Raw genomic sequence first — 17,243 nt, forward strand, 5'->3', positions numbered from 1 at the left:
CCCAGGTTGAACACAGAAAAATCTGGTCACTCTAGGGAGTGATCATGGGTGGGGCCAAATGTAAATGAACTTATCAGCAGGCTACTTTCACAGTGGTGCACAGCCATTGAAGGGCAAAGAGCAAAGACATTGAAGGTGGTAGCCTGGAGTGCTATGGCCACCAAGGGCATTTCCTGCCACAGGCCCTGATTGAACATGATGCAAGATGTCGGGCCATCATGCATCATGCTCGATTGGGTGCGTGGCAGTAACAATGGGTGGTATCAGGATGAGCGAGGAAACTTGTGTGCTTTCTCCCGTAGTGTAAAATGTGCCCCCGCCCTGGTGTCACGCACTCTGAGGAAGAATGAGTGACAGTGGCGAACACTGACAGGTAAAGTATTCATGCACAGGCACCTGGGAGGAACCTCATTGTTTGCAGGATTGTGGCCGGGTTGGCAAGGTGATGAGGCAGTGTCATTAGGCTGATTCCCGCATCGGTCTGTTGTTATATGGGTAGGCAACAGATCTCAGATTCAATCAGAGAGAGATCTGTCTCTTGGTTCATCTGCCCGCCCATCGTCTGATTTATGGGCACTTTAAATCCTTGTTGTGAATACCTCAAAGATAAGATCTTGTTGTGGGCACTGCAAGTGTTGCAACTGTACAAGCTCTATTTAACTTATGTATCAGCAATCCCCACAATGATCAGATTTGATATAGGTGAGGACTGGAAACCTTTCACATCTAATACACAACGTTCAAAATCCAGTCCAGCTTTACTGGAATAATTTTGTTTTCCATTCTTGTACTATACAGTGAGGGCACTAATGATTGGACATACATTAGATTCTGTGTTCGCGATAGCATTCACAAATTTTCCTCAAACTTTTGCGAACTGGATTTTCGAGGCGGGCTACATAGACTTTAATGGGCAGGTGAACGTTACAACTTCCAGGGCATCTCTGCAGCCACAATTTCTTTAACCACTTGAGGACCGCAGTGTTAACCCCCCCTAAAGACCATACCCTTTTTCTTGAAATTGGCCACTGCAGCTTTAAGGCCAAGCTGCAGGGCCGCATAACTCAGCACACAAGTGATCCCCACCCCTTTTCTCCCCACCAACAGAGCTCATGTTGGTGGGGTCTGATCGCTCCCCCAGTGTTTTTTTTTTTTTTTTGCCAAATATTTTTATTTCTAATAAAATTGTGCATTTTCTTTTAATTTTTTCCCTCCCCCGTCAGCCTATCACAGCGGATTGCTTCTCTGTGTCCCAGGGGGACAGCCATGTCGCACGGTTGTCCCCAGTACAGCGCTGCTGCCGATTGCAGCACTGTAGAATTTTTATAGACGGCGGTTTCACCGTCTAACAGTCTCCGAGTGGCCGCTCGGAGACTCAAGGCAGAGCGGAGCTCTGCCTTCCAAGCAGGAGATGTGCGCACAGCCTGTGCGCAATTTCCTGCTAGTCCCATAGACGTCAGTTCACGCCAATCGGTGTGAAACGACCTGGGGCAGCAGCACTGCTCACGCTAATTGGCGTGGAGCAGTCGGCAAGTAGTTAAAAAAGGTGTAAAAAAGTGTACTGAAACCTGGACAGTGGCATGATGGAGGAGGATAAAGTGGAAAACAGTCTCCAAAAAATACATATTTTGCACAAATGCTTATTTAATGGTTATTTTTAAAGTTTAAATGTGGCCGATTTAAGTGGTTAATAGCGGAACCCCCATACGAGCTAGAAAAAAACAAATTTTCAGGGTATGTTAAGGAGGACAGTGGGAACAACAGGATGCTATCAGTGCTCCAGGGTGCCAGCATGGGTGGGTGAGATAGGTGCGGTGGGTGGACAACATGGCGGACAGGGGCAGGGCCAGCAGTGGGCTTGGAAGACAGGAGCCACAGCCTGCTGCTTCAGCCACCACCACCACCACCAGCCAACCCACAACCAGAAGGAGACAGCAGGCACATCCTTCCAGTCGTAGGGGGGTGTTCACATAGGCAATCTGGAATTACTTTCATGTCTCCACCCTGGATGAGAGTTTTGCAGTCTGCAACTCATGCAAAACGACTTTGATTAGAGGTTGTAATCCATCCAGGATGGGTACTTCAGCCCTCCAGACCCACCTGCAGAGCCAACACGAGTTTAGGAAGGTGGCTGGTGGAAATGCGCACCCATCAGCAGCAGCATCCCACCCTCCTGCTCATCCAGCAGCAGGAGCGCGTGTACGCACTGCTTCCTCCAGTGCACTCACCACCGACATTGAGACTGGTGAGGGCAGCCAGTCCTTAGTGGCCTCCTCTGCTCACTCCACTGTTCCCTCCTCGGCATCCTGTGAAGGCAAACATCAGAGCCTACTCAGCGACAGTCTAAGGATCTGACATTAATATAAATCTTTATTCAGGACATATCTAATAAGAACACCAGCAGCACACATAGCTGACATGTTTTAGACCACTATGGTCCTTAATCATAAAAACATGTTAAAAAGTGTATCTAAAACAGTAATAAAATGCCAAACACTGCACCGTGCACAGCAACGACAATAAAAAATACATCTCTCAGAGGAAGTATGTAATTTTGGCCATCATCTACCATCAAATATCAGATTTTAGGTATTTTCTTGACTAAATTCTACCAAGATTTTTACTAGTAGTTTTTGATGCCCATGAAAGCTCTTTTGCCCTTCAAAGAGAAGATCCACCTAGGAAAAGAAAAAGAGGACTAGTTAACTGAACATGTTTATGAGTGAGGAGAATTCCGCTATGTGACTGACAAGAATCAACACAGGAGATGGGTGAATACATTTTTCAAAACTGAAGTCTGATGTGGGGAAAAAAACAAAAAAACAATGCTCTCATACAACCCAGGCTAGCTTCAGCCATTTTGCATACTACTTTTAATTTATCTAGTCCTGGATCTAGAAACTAGTGTTGGATCACTTATAATTTCTTATACTACATACTTTTTAATGGATGCATTGTACAGAAGTTGCCAACTTTCTGGAGAGTTAATAGCTTCAGACCACCAAACATTGTACGTCCTTCAGACTATTCAAGAACATAGAAAGGTCTACTTCTGGTATGGCTCCAGTTTCAAGAGCATAGAGAACATCATAGAATGGGTTTCCATTAGGGATGGGCATCCAAATTCTGCAGAATTCCTATTCCCAAGTTTCTGATTGGAAATTGGTTTTCCGTGGCAGAAACAGCATGTGGAAATCAGACTTCCACAGAATTACTCCATTACCTAGACCTGGAAATTTTAGGCCAACCACAAGACTCAAAAACATTGGGCCATTCAGAGAATAAGTATTGTACCACGGAAATTGGTTTACCATGGAAATTTTAGGCCAATCAAAGAATACATATGTTTATCGCAGTTGCCTATAGCTTTAAGTTTTACAGAGCCATACTAATCCCACATGCAGACAGTCTGTCTCGGCTATAGACTTGCTAGACACCAGCAGTTGTAAATGCTAGCCTGGCTACGGGGGAATAAAGAGGTAATTTGCATATTCAGTAGTGGTGCATTTGTAGGTGACCACAGATGTTCACTTAAAGCTGAACTATTGTAAATTCCTTCTGTTTTAAGAAGGCAAACCACTCAAAGCATTGCTTTTTAGTAGGAGGGCTTTTCGGTTGCTTTTAGTCCCCTATACTTTCCTTGTGGTTTTGGGTCACCCCGAGCTGCTTGGTTATTGTGTTACAAAGTGCAATGCAAAGTGTCAGATGTAGTGGTGTAAAGCATGCTGCCACTGGAGTCTAGAGGAGTGGAACCATGTTCTCTAGATCACAGGTGTCAACTCCAGTCCTTAAGGGCCAAATCCATGCCAGTGTTTAGGATAAAATGACTAATGGAGAAATGTTTTCTACTTGATTAATCACATCTTTTTCTGATTCAGTCTGATCAAAATTAAAGTAGAGCACGTACTGGGGACTGACAGGCCTGGGTAGGGCTCCCATGATAGGGCTAGCCAAGCTGATCAGTGGGAAGGTGCTAGTCCCTAAGGGAGTAGCCATGGGGAGTCTGGGCCAGTGGGATTCAAGTGGGTAAGCCAGGAAGGGGCAAGGTGCATATATATATTGGGGTGTGGAGCTGTTTCCTCCCCAGGGATTCTTCTCGAAGTTTAGCTTGCTGGCTGGAGAATCAATACCTGAACCATGGCCGACTTAGAAGCCCTGATCAGGATGGTCTGGGATGAAGCTGCCACCCGGGGCAATGGCTGGGTCACCAGCCAGATGGCAGTTCTAGCTGCTGGTCCATCCTCCATCGCAGCGGGAGTGTCAATGCGCACTCGGCCATTCCGCCTGCCGGAGCGCTTGAGCCCGCACTCTTCTCTCAGAGCTTCCTGGGAGCCCCTCACGGGACCCTTCAGCCCCTTCTGCCAAGCGCTGCAAGTCTTCTGGCAAGAAGGTGACTGGAAGGAATCCCCATCGTGGATGGAGCTCTCCTGGCGGTGCACCGCAAAATCCCTCCCTGACCGCACCGCTGGCGTCAAGTGGTTCCTCCTCGGCGGCTTGTTCCCGCCCGGGGACCATGCCTGCTCAGCGCCAGAGTAAACGAGGAGTGGGTGCCTCCGCCCGCAGGAAGACAGCTGCCACTTCCGGTCGGCAGGCCACTGCTTATAGGCATTCACCACAAGGCTCGGCTGAGCCCTCCACGGCTGCCTCCAGGTTTGGGCAGGCTGCAGCACCTGGGCAATCCTCGCATTCCACAGCGGCTACACAGCAGGCGAGCATTCAAGCCCCCTCCTCAGGTGACAATCAAGGGTCACATGGTGAAGACCAAAGGCCCCCTCCGGGGGGGTGAACAAGCGGGATGCCCTCCTCGAGGAGTCGCTGGGGTTTGCCCCAGGCAGAGCTCAGGCTCCTCCTTAGAGGGTGAAGGATCGGATCCCCCTGATGGCTCTGGAGCATCAACTGACCTGGGCTCATGCTCGGTGACAGCTGGCCACCAAGAAGAAGGGGATGTGTTGGCAGTTTAACGGGGGCGTGTAAATTTGGTGGTCATGCAGGTTTAAACATGAGTGTTCAACCTGCGGTGGAAGTCACCCAGCCTCCAGGTGCTTCAGGTCAGGTAAGGGTCGTCCTTCTAACAAAGGGAGGATGCCGGTGATGGTGCAAGAGATGGAACGATTTTGAAATAGATATCCCGACGCGGCGGCGGCGGCGGCAACCTTGTTGTTTCAAGTTTTTCTGATGGTTTCATAATCCCCAGTTCCTGTGCATAAGTTTGTTCCCCCCCATACCGCAACTTAAAATCAGTTTTCCTTCGCCCAGATGTGATTTCTCAGAAACTGGCCAAGGAGGTTTCTTTGGGTTGCATGGTGGGACCCTTTGTCAGGCCACCCTTAGGTTGTGCCTTTATCATGTGTGAGGATCTAAGCCCTTGAGGACTAGAGTTCGACTAGAGTAACAAATCCTGCATCTCTTTCTGCCAATTCAATAGATGAGTTTGGGTTTATGGGACACCAGGGCAACCACACCCGTCTCATTGTACTGTGCCTAGTGTAAAGTTTGGAAGAGGGATTATGGTGTAAAGTTGGGAGTTCAGGGGTTGGGCTTTGCCTCCTAGTTTCAGTGAAAAGAACTCTAAATGCTTCAGGATACAAAAACATACAATTTCATGCTTCCAACTTTGTGAGAACAGTTTGGGGGATGTTTCCTTCCTGTTCCAACATGACTGCAGCAGTACACAAAGCAAGGTCCATTAAGATGTAGTTTGGTGGAGAAGAACTTGATTGGTCTGCATAGATCCCTGACCTCAATCCAACTGAACACCTGTGATGGATTAGCGTGGAGACAGCGATCCAGGACTTCTCGTCTAACATCAATGCCTTTGATCTTACGCTCTTATGAAAAATTTGCATGAATACTTTTTCCAAACCTTGTGAATAACCTTCCTAGAAGAGTTTAAGGCCTTACAGCTGCAAAGGATGAGTTAACTCCATATTAAATCCTATAGTTTATCAGTGGGATATTATTAAAATTCATGTGTGTTTCAAGGCAGCCCTTCCAATGCTTTTGGCAGTATTGTGCATGTATATATATTTTCTCTGCCCACTAGATAGTTCTGTTTGTATTATGATGTATTTCTCATTGCTAAGGACTGAATACTTGTTTGCACATACTGAAGAAAAAAAAAACCTCATGATATAATGAATTGGTTGTGTTATACAGATAATTAATAGAACATTAGGAGCAAAGAAAATAGTGTCATTTTTATTTTCAGGTATATAGCTTTGTTTATAACATTACAACATTCTCTAATAATTGCAGTTTCCACAATACACTCAGCATTTTAAATGATTGCACAGAGCAGGCTATTGATCCTTTAAACTTTTATCTGCAGAAAAAACATAAACAAAGAAGAAACAATGAGAGACAGTTGAGATAAATGCTTCAAAAGACAGTGCTGTCCATGACTTTATAAAGTCACAGAGCTCACAAAAGCTCTTTTGCACAGATAGCAACTAAAGTTTCTTAACTCTTCTTGTACTGGAAACAATATGAGACTCATATCTGTGCTAATAATGTTTTATTTCTTAGCAGTACTACACATACAAATCATTATTCATTATATCATACGTTTATTTTCATTTCTGATTCCCTTTAACTGGTTACTTATTTAAAGCTTTTTTTTCTTTTTTTTTTTTCCTTGTGGCAACTCTTCTTTTTTTTTTTTCATTGTTTTTTTTTTCCTCTCCCTTTTTCATACTAAGCAGTAATATGGTAAGGCAGTCTTTGGTTACATTGTATGGCATGCTGATGTGGCACTGGCACCATCAATTAAACAACATGCCCCTGGCCCTTTATTCATTCAATCCCTAGACACAAACAAGCAACCCTTGCTTAAGCAGGTTATAACATGTTTCATGCTCTGGCAAGAACATGCCACTTTTCTGGTGGACTGTGGCCATTATTTTATCCTGTGGAAGACTACAATATTCTGAGCTAAAGCTGCATACCATAAGGGATCTCCAGATTTTGGTGGACTACCTGGATCAGATGTCCTTCTGTCATGTTTTCTCCTTCACATGTTCAGTCCTCTTGTATTTTTAATTATACTTCCTCCCATTCCCTACCTCTCTTGACATTTCACAAAATAATAGTTTTGCTCTGGTCCAAATACTGAGGTCATTTAGTAGTAGCATATGTAGGAGAAGGGGTTTGATCAGTTCAGCTTCAGATTCTCAGACACCCAATTCCAATGTCATAATGTTTAACACTGTGCTACCTTACCATGAATTAAGTTTTCAGTGACCCATCGTAGTTACTTTCAACTTCAGGTTAGAGTCCGTAAAAAGGCTAAGCATAAGGTAAGGGTTAAAATTAGACTCATGGGCATAGCATGGAGTACGTAACGTGGGCACTATTTAGATCTCTGTAATAGACACACCAATGTCTAAATGTTCCCTAAATTCAACTACAGGATATCATCTTACAGCAACAGCAGAAACATTCTACGAGAAACGTGGTAATGCTTACGTTAAGAGAAACATCTTGGATATTTCATATTTCCATCACGACATGAAGCAGTAATGGGTCCCGAGCTTCTAAAATTCTCTTTACATTTCACATGTACTTCTGTGAGATGTTTGTGAATCTTATTTATGTCATCTGGTGTCTCAAGATGAAGGTTATTTTCATTCAAACTGATGGAGGATATTATACAAGGCCCTGCAAAATATTGAAGTTTTAATATTTTGTTTCAAAGTTTTTGTTTTTTTGTTCTAATTTAATTAGTGACACTTACGGAGGCATTGTGGTAGGTCACTCCATTGACCTCTGTCACATCTTCCATTACTGCTTCCAGTAAGAACATGATTTGCATCGCAAATAATATTGACTAATAATGATCCAGAATCATAGACATCAATGTTGGGGCTAACCAAACCATGCCCGATCTTAGGAGCCAGACATTGCCCTAGATGACAAGAAAGTAGAATTATTATTTCATATTGTTGTGTTATGGAACGAAAGAGGAACACTCATAGTAAGCACGGGCAAATGTGTGCAGAGCATATGAACTCCATGCAGAGAGAAACTGATTTTATTAATAGGGATTAGGGATGGAATTCAATCTTGCGTGGGTTTTTCCATGAGAAAGTCCCATCCCATACTGCTCAGCATAAATGCTGACCTGTGGTCAGCTGGCCAATAGGCATGAGGTTCACCACTGTGACTGTGTCCACGAGCACTCGTTCACAGCTAGAAACCCTGGTTCATGAACATCACGTGCCACCTGACTTCAGGTCGGAGCCGGGTCATGCTGAGTATTATGAGATGGTTCACAGCTGGCGTACCCATGCCCCGGTGAATTCCATCTCTATTTATTAACCCCTGTGGCATTAACCCAGAGTCAAGCCTATCCAGTTTAGGTATTACATTTGGACACAAATGTTTAGTGCCAAAATAATAAAAGAATAATTTTACTCTTTTAAAACTCACAATCCCTACCCCTTACTCTACCCACCAAATTACCACAATGGTGGTGACCCAACAGCACATAACAGTAAGCACCGTTCTGCTTATGGATCTCACCTTCTTTTAAGCATCTTGGATACTTCAACACACCATCCAAACACTGAACAGTTAGGAGTTTTGAGTCCGATATCAGATATTCTGGTGAACACTCAAATGTTGTGTAATGAACATGTGGAAGATATAATTTCTGGTATTTATTTTCTTCTGATTTATGCTGAATTTTGTTTTGTCGTAGAGCAGCTTCTGTCACTGTGCAAGGTGCTGCAGACAATAAAAAGAAAATCATTATTTCATACTGCTTTGCTACTAGTGTTGGGCGAACATCTAGATGTTCGGGTTCGGGCCGAACAGGCCGAACATGGCCGCGATGTTCGGGGGTTCGACCCGAACTCCGAACATAATGGAAGTCAATGGGGACCCGAACTTTTGTGCTTTGTAAAGCCTCCTTACATGCTACATACCCCAAATTTACAGGGTATGTGCACCTTGGGAGTGGGTACAAGAGGAAAAAAAATTTAGCAAAAAGAGCTTATAGTTTTTGAGAAAATCGATTTTAAAGTTTCAAAGGGAAAACTGTCTTTTAAATGCGGGAAATGTCTGTTTTCTTTGCACAGGTAACATGCTTTTTGTCGGCATGCAGTCATAAATGTAATACATATAAGAGGTTCCAGGAAAAGGGACCGGTAACGCTAACCCAGCAGCAGCACACGTGATGGAACAAGAGGAGGGTGGCGCAGGAGGAGAAGGCCACGCTTTGAGACACAACAACCCAGGCCTTGCATGAGGACAAGAAGCGTGCGGATAGCAATTTGCATTTTGTCGCCATGCAGTCATAAATGTAATACAGATGAGAGGTTCAATAAACAGGGACCGGAAACGCTAACCCATCACAGATGTTCATTGTTCATGTTACTTGGTTGGGGTCCGGGAGTGTTGCGTAGTCGTTTCCAATCCAGGATTGATTCATTTTAATTTGAGTCAGACGGTCTGCATTTTCTGTGGAGAGGCGGATACGCCGCCGATCTGTGACGATGCCTCCGGCAGCACTGAAACAGCGTTCCGACATAACGCTGGCTGCCGGGCAAGCCAGCACCTCTATTGCGTACATTGCCAGTTTGTGCCAGGTGTCTAGCTTCGATACCCAATAGTTGAAGGGTGCAGATGGATTGTTCAACACAGCTACGCCATCTGACATGTAGTCCTTGACCATCTTCTCCAGGCGATCGGTGTTGGAGGTGGATCTGCACGCTTGCTGTTCTGTGTGCTGCTGCATGGGTGTCAGAAAATTTTCCCACTCCAAGGACACTGCCGATACCATTCCCTTTTGGGCACTAGCTGTGGCTTGTGTTGTTTGCTGCCCTCCTGGTCGTCCTGGGTTTGCGGAAGTCAGTCTGTTGGCGTACAACTGGCTAGAGGAGGGGGAAGATGTCAATCTCCTCTCTAAAGTCTCCACAAGGGCCTGCTGGTATTCTTCCATTTTGACCTGTCTGGCTCTTTCTTCAAGCAGTTTTGGAACATTGTGTTTGTACCGTGGATCCAGAAGGGTATAAACCCAGTAATTGGTGTTGTCCAGAATGCGCACAATGCGTGGGTCGCGTTCAATGCAGTCCTAGGCCGAAGAGGTCATAGCCTAGGGTCACAAAACCTGTTTATTGGGCAATTTCAATGGTGGCGAGTCTGACGTACATAAATCGCAGCAATGGCCGTTAGCAATGTCTGAATCTCACGAAATGTCTCATGCAGGTAGAAGACATATTGTTAGACTTGGACTCCAAAGATGGGTTCCCTACATCTCTGCAAACCAGAGTTACAGGGCTCCAAATTTGGTAAAATCCCCCATAGGCTTTCATTGGGCCTCCTATTTACAGTTCCAAAATCTCACATCTTTTCAAAGGGCAATTACTCAGCAGTGGCAAATTTTCTAGCATTGTAGGGACCCTTAGGGGGAACATGACTGGTGAGTTTCGGGCCCCTAGGCCAAAGAGGTCATAGCCTAGGGTCACAAAAACCTGTTTATTTGGGCTATTTCAATGGTAGTGATGGTGGCGTACATAAATCTCAGCCATGGCCGTTAGCAACGTCTGAATCTCACGAAATGTCTCATGCAGGTAGAAGACATATTGTTAGACTTGGATTCCAAAGATGGGGTCCCTACATCTCTGCAAACCAGAGTTACAGGGGTCCAAAATTGGTAAAATCCCCCATAGGATTTCATTGCCTCCCTATTTCACTTTCCAAAATCTCACATCTTTTCAAAGGGCAATGGCTCAGCAGTACCAAATTTTCTAGCATTGTAGGGACCCTTAGGGGGAACATGACTGGTGAGTTTTGGGCCCCTAGGCTGAAGAGGTCATAGCCTAGGGTCACAAAAACCTGTTTATTTGGGCTATTTCAATGGTAGTGATGGTGGCGTACATAAATCTCAGCCATGGCCGTTAGCAACGTCTGAATCTCACGAAATGTCTCATGCAGGTAGAAGACATATTGTTAGACTTGGATTCCAAAGATGGGGTCCCTACATCTCTGCAAACCAGAGTTACAGGGGTCCAAAATTGGTAAAATCCCCCATAGGCTTTCATTGGGCCTCCTATTTACCGTTCCAAAATCTCACACCATTTCAAAGGGCAATGGCTCAGCAGTGGCAAAACTCACCAGTCATGATCCCCCTAAGGGTCCCTACAATGCTAGAAAATTTGGTGCTGCTGAGCCATTGCCCTTTGAAAAGATGTGAGATTTTGGAAAGTGAAATAGGGAGGCAATGAAATCCTATGGGGGATTTTACCAATTTTGGACCCCTGTAACTCTGGTTTGCAGAGATGTAGGGACCCCATCTTTGGAATCCAAGTCTAACAATATGTCTTCTACCTGCATGAGACATTTCGTGAGATTCAGACGTTGGTAACGGCCATTGCTGCGATTTATGTACGTCACCATCACTACCATTGAAATAGCCCAAATAAACAGGTTTTTGTGACCCTAGGCTATGACCTCTTTGGCCTAGGGGCCCGAAACTCACCAGTCATGTTCCCCCTAAGGGTCCCTACAATGCTAGAAAATTTGGTACTGCTGAGCCATTGCCCTTTGAAAAGATGTGAGATTTTGGAAAGTGAAATAGGGAGGCAATGAAATCCTATGGGGGATTTTACCAATTTTGGACCCCTGTAACTCTGGTTTGCAGAGATGTAGGGACCCCATCTTTGGAATCCAAGTCTAACAATATGTCTTCTACCTGCATGAGACATTTCGTGAGATTCAGACTTTGCTAACGGCCATTGCTGCGATTTATGTACGTCACCATCACTACCATTGAAATAGCCCAAATAAACAGGTTTTTGTGACCCTAGGCTATGACCTCTTTGGCCTAGGGGCCCGAAACTCACCAGTCATGTTCCCCCTAAGGGTCCCTACAATGCTAGAAAATTTGCCACTGCTGAGTAATTGCCCTTTGAAAAGATGTGAGATTTTGGAACTGTAAATAGGAGGCCCAATGAAAGCCTATGGGGGATTTTACCAAATTTGGAGCCCTGTAACTCTGGTTTGCAGAGATGTAGGGAACCCATCTTTGGAGCCCAAGTCTAACAATATGTCTTCTACCTGCATGAGACATTTCGTGAGATTCAGACGTTGCTAACGGCCATTGCTGCGATTTATGTACGTCAGACTCGCCACCATTGAAATTGCCCAATAAACAGGTTTTGTGACCCTAGGCTATGACCTCTTTGGCCTAGGACTGCATTGAACACGACCCACGCATTGTGCGCATTCTGGACAACACCAATTACTGGGTTTATACCCTTCTGGATCCACGGTACAAACACAATGTTCCAAAACTGCTTGAAGAAAGAGCCAGACAGGTCAAAATGGAAGAATACCAGCAGGCCCTTGTGGAGACTTTAGAGAGGAGATTGACATCCTCCCCCTCCTCTAGCCAGTTGTACGCCGACAGACTGACTTCCGCAAACCCAGGACGACCAGGAGGGCAGCAAACAACACAAGCCGCAGCTAGTGCCCAAAAGGGAATGGTATCGGCAGTGTCCTTGGAGTGGGAAAATTTTCTGACACCCATGCAGCAGCACACAGAACAGCAAGCGTGCAGATCCACCTCCAACACCGATCGCCTGGAGAAGATGGTCAAGGACTACATGTCAAATGGCGTAGCTGTGTTGAACAATCCATCTGCACCCTTCAACTATTGGGTATCGAAGCTAGACACCTGGCACAAACTGGCAATGTACGCAATAGAGGTGCTGGCTTGCCCGGCAGCCAGCGTTATGTCGGAACGCTGTTTCAGTGCTGCCGGAGGCATCGTCACAGATCGGCGGCGTATCCGCCTCTCCACAGAAAATGCAGACCGTCTGACTCAAATTAAAATGAATCAATCCTGGATTGGAAACGACTACGCAACACTCCTGGACCCCAACCAAGTAACATGAACAATGAACATCTGTGATGGGTTAGCGTTTCCGGTCCCTGTTTATTGAACCTCTCATCTGTATTACATTTATGACTGCATGGCGACAAAATGCAAATTGCTATCCGCACGCTTCTTGTCCTCATGCAAGGCCTGGGTTGTTGTGTCTCAAAGCGTGGCCTTCTCCTCCTGCGCCACCCTCCTCCTGTTCCATCACGTGTGCTGCTGCTGGGTTAGCGTTACCGGTCCCTTTTCCTGGAACCTCTTATATGTATTACATTTATGACTGCATGCCGACAAAAAGCATGTTACCTGTGCAAAGAAAACAGACATTTCCCGCATTTAAAAGACAGTTTTCCCTTTGAAACTTTAAAATCGATTTTCTCAAAAACTATAAGCTCTTTTTGCTAAATTTTTTTTCCTCTTGTACCCACTCCCAAGGTGCACATACCCTGTAAATTTGGGGTATGTAGCATATAAGGAGGCTTTACAAAGCACGAAAGTTCGGGTCCCCATTGACTTCCATTATGTTCGGAGTTCGGCCATGTTCGGCCCGAACCCGAACATCTAGATGTTCGCCCAACACTACACGTGACCCGTTCGGCCAATCACAGCGCTAGCCGAACGTTCGGGTAACGTTCGGCCATGCGCTCTTAGTTCGGCCATATGGCCGAACAGTTTGGCCGAACACCATCAGGTGTTCGGCCGAACCCGAACATCACCCGAACAGGGTGATGTTCTGCAGAACCCGAACAGTGGCGAACACTGTTCGCCCAACACTATTTGCTACCGCCAGTGAAAGCAGCTCTCAGTGCCGGAGCATTTTTTGCCTTTAGGAGTATTACACTTCCACTTATGGTTTAGCTGTACTTTGTCCGATATAGAGGATCTTGGTATTGTTTTTTTTTAAGATGAATAGGGCTTTTCTTTCTACTGTTATACATTCAATCCCACACATTACAGTAAAATAAATACAATAAATGCATAAAAATGAATCATTTTTTTTAATTATATTTTATTTTTAACTTTGATGCAAATTTTTTTTTTTTTTTTAAAGGAATCAACATATTTTTTTTCCTAAAATCATTTTTTTCAATTACTAATGTCTCTGTATTTTCTTCTAATTTAGTATTATTGGATGTCAATCAAAATGACAAAAATTGTATGCAATCGGGTCAAAAAATGTAAAGCGAGTTTTTTTGTTTTTTTTGTGCACCATATTTCATTTATAGCAGGGTAAAAGTACAAGATCATTGAAAATCCCCATAAATTACCTCATCTAGAAAACTAGACAACCCCCCCTCCCCCCATTTATTCAACAAGTAATATAATCAGGGATTTGGCACTCTGGTCTTTTTTCCATGTTGATTGAGAGAAAGGGGTAGAATTATTTTAAAAAATAATAATTTATTTCTGCTTTGAAAGCACATAATGCACACATGTTGTTTTCAGGCCACAAGATACATCCTAAAACATAATGTATGTAATAATTATGATTATAATTATTAACTTCTCCTGTGCATGACAGTACCGAATACTAATGCTTCACCCACATTTTTAAAGAACTAGAAGGCCCAGAATCAATTCAGAGCATTTTGCATTTTTTATGAGCTGAAAATCCAAAGCAGATTTTTTTGCACCATACTACACTTATAGCAGAGCAAAAAGATACAAGATCATTACATATCCCCACAAACAACCCCATCTAGAAAGCTGGACTTCCTCCCCCCAGGTACAGGCAAGACAAATGACAGGTACAGCCAAATATTGGCTGACATGTTTTGGACTAAACAGCCTTATGCTTCATACACACTTGAGATAAAAGTCTTTGGAAAAGGCAAGATCACAGACCAATTGTACCCCCTTCCATGTAGTATGAGAGCCATACTCTACACAGTCTATTCTATGGAGCTGCACTCCCCATCAGATAAAATCTTTGCAAGATGCTGCACACAAAGATGCCGTACACACTCAAAAGATCATTATCTGCAAAAGATCTGTTCCTGCAAAAGATCCATTCCTGCAAAATGCATTCATAGTCTATGATATCTGCAGATCCTCATACACACTTGGTTTAACAGACAATCATCTGCAGATCATCTGCAGATCAGATCCACCAGGATGGATTTTTAGATCTGCAGATGATTGCCAGATATGCAGATGAAGTCTGTTAAACCAAGTGTGTATGAGGATCTGCAGATCTCATAGACTATGAATGCATTTTGCAGGAATGGATATTTTGCAGGAACAGATCTTTTGCAGATAATGATCTTTTGAGTGTGTACGGGCATCTTTGTGTGCAGCATCCTGCAAAGATTTCTGTCTGATGGGGAGTTCAGCTCCATAGAATAGACTGTGTAGAGTATGGCTCTCATACTACATGGAAGTGGGTAAGATTGGTCTGTGATCTTTCATTTTCCAAAGACTTTTATCTCAAGTGTGTATGAAGCATAACTCATAGCCTTAAATACTGCAAATGCTCTATGCTAAGTACATAATGCACACATGTTTTTTTGTAGATCACAAAATACCACATTCATTATTTACTTCTTCCATGCATGGAGATCAGTGTTTTTTTTTTTTTTGAGAAAACATTTGCTAAAATACATCGGGCTTGATTTACTAAGAGGTGCTAACCTACTTAGCATGTCTAAAGTCTTAAGGCGCGCTAACCAGGGTGCTAAGTAGGTTAGCACTAGTTTTCTCAATCAGATTGTGTGGTAAGCACCGCGCGCAAAGTTTTACACGCGTAAAGTCCTATGCACGCGCTAAGTCCCATAGGCTTTAGTGGGCACTTCGCACGGAGCGCCCTGCGCTCTGTGCAGTGCGCGCGCAAAACTTTGTGCGCGGTACTTTGCACACGATCACTACTTCTCACATTTCAACTGAGTTTAGACGTGCTAAGGGCCAGTGCTAAAGTTAGCACCGTTTTGTAAATCAAGCCCTTTGTGTTTTCACAAAGTTATTTAAAGGAACCATGAAAAATCCTTATTTTTACTGCGGAAATTCACAAAAAGCACAAAATAGCTTGCATGTTTGTGCAAAAATTTGCAAACAAATTTGAAAAATCACAAACTTATTACAAAATGATTTTCAATGGCATTTTTGCTCAGAAGTCGAATTTAACATAATTTTTGGGAAAATTAATGCAATAACAATATCTACAGTTTTGATAACTGATGGAGATACTGAATACTAATGCCTCGATCACATTGTTAAAGAACTGGTTGGCCCAGAATCAACTGAGTGCATTTTTATGGACTTTTAATTTTAAGCCAAATATTTTTTTGCATCATACTTCATTTATAGCAGTGCAAAAACCCTGAATGACCCCTAGAAAACTAGACCCCCTCTCCCACAACATATTCAGTATGGGGTCTAATTAAGGTATATAATAACTATATATTACCTATTTACTTTATACACGCTACACTATATACTATAGCAATTTGTGGCAAAACAACCCTGCAGCTCAGAGCCCTGAATGATGGTTCAACAAAGTCCTTTGAATGTATAGGTGCCCAGATCTCAGCTGGTAAAGGCTTCAAAATTTTAGTGGTTTATCATCCCCCCAGAGATGCTGACCCATTCCTACAGGAATTCTCTGAACTTCTGGCCATGCTGACTCCGTCTTATCCGAGATGGATCATCCTTGGTGACTTCAACACCTGGGTTGATGATACTCAATCACAAGATGCAAATGAACGAATACATCTCATGGGTGGACTAGGCTTCACACAAGTTGAAAAATCTGCTACCCACAGATGAGGGCATACCCTAGACTTACTGTTCCACCTTGGAATGGACATTAATAACATAACAGTAACCCCAGTGGTGTGGTCAGACCATCACATAAATACAGTTTACTATTGAACATCACCCTATCATTGGGACCCTGAGGCTTCCCCCTCCCGAGGATAGTACCCTCCAGTTATTTATTGTACCTAAATACCTCATATTCAAATTGAAGAGGAGTATATATTGGGCAATATGATTATTAAAGAGACTCTGTAACGAAAACGTTCCCCTGGAGGATACTCACCTCGGGAGGGGGAAGCCTCAGGGTCCCAATGAGGCTTCCCCCATCGCTGTAGCTGCAGGTAATCCAGCGCGGGCTCCCCCGAAGCGTCCCGCAATCCGGGCTCGACAAGCCTGACAAGGCTTGATATATTTAACTTCTCTGGCCCAGTGGAGGTGCTGTTGCGGCTCTCAGCATGGAAATAGACAGAAATAGCCAATCTCTGTCGAGTCCGCTCTACTACGCAGGCACAGGAGACCTATATTAATTGGTGGGGGAGTGGGCTTCTGATATAACACAGCAAGCTGGAATGTGGTACTGTACCATTCTCTATATGAGATCATTATATAT

At 44.1% G+C, this 17,243-nt stretch overlaps 1 protein-coding gene across 3 annotated transcripts in view; it reads right to left on the reverse strand.

The window, feature by feature from the left end:
- Window positions 1–2,352: 2,352 nt before the first annotated feature.
- The window catches only part of LOC137524286 (complement factor H-related protein 1-like), a 95,755-nt gene continuing 80,864 nt past the window's right edge, over window positions 2,353–17,243 (reverse strand). Inside the window, exons 7-10 of one of the 3 annotated variants that reach the window (XM_068243971.1) lie at window positions 8,521–8,724; window positions 7,733–7,903; window positions 7,465–7,656; window positions 2,353–2,678 (exon numbers count right to left, since the gene is read on the reverse strand). In XM_068243971.1, coding sequence (XP_068100072.1) covers window positions 7,466–7,656; window positions 7,733–7,903; window positions 8,521–8,724 — 566 coding nt within the window. In that variant the 3' untranslated portion in view covers window positions 2,353–2,678; window position 7,465. Of the gene's footprint in view, window positions 2,679–6,171; window positions 6,323–7,464; window positions 7,657–7,732; window positions 7,904–8,520; window positions 8,725–17,243 lie in introns of those variants that run through there. The other 2 variants (XM_068243972.1, XM_068243974.1) reach the window with 2 other exon arrangements.

The sequence above is a fragment of the Hyperolius riggenbachi genome, chromosome 7 (genome assembly GCF_040937935.1).
Source record: "Hyperolius riggenbachi isolate aHypRig1 chromosome 7, aHypRig1.pri, whole genome shotgun sequence".
NCBI classification, from domain to species: domain Eukaryota; kingdom Metazoa; phylum Chordata; class Amphibia; order Anura; family Hyperoliidae; genus Hyperolius; species Hyperolius riggenbachi.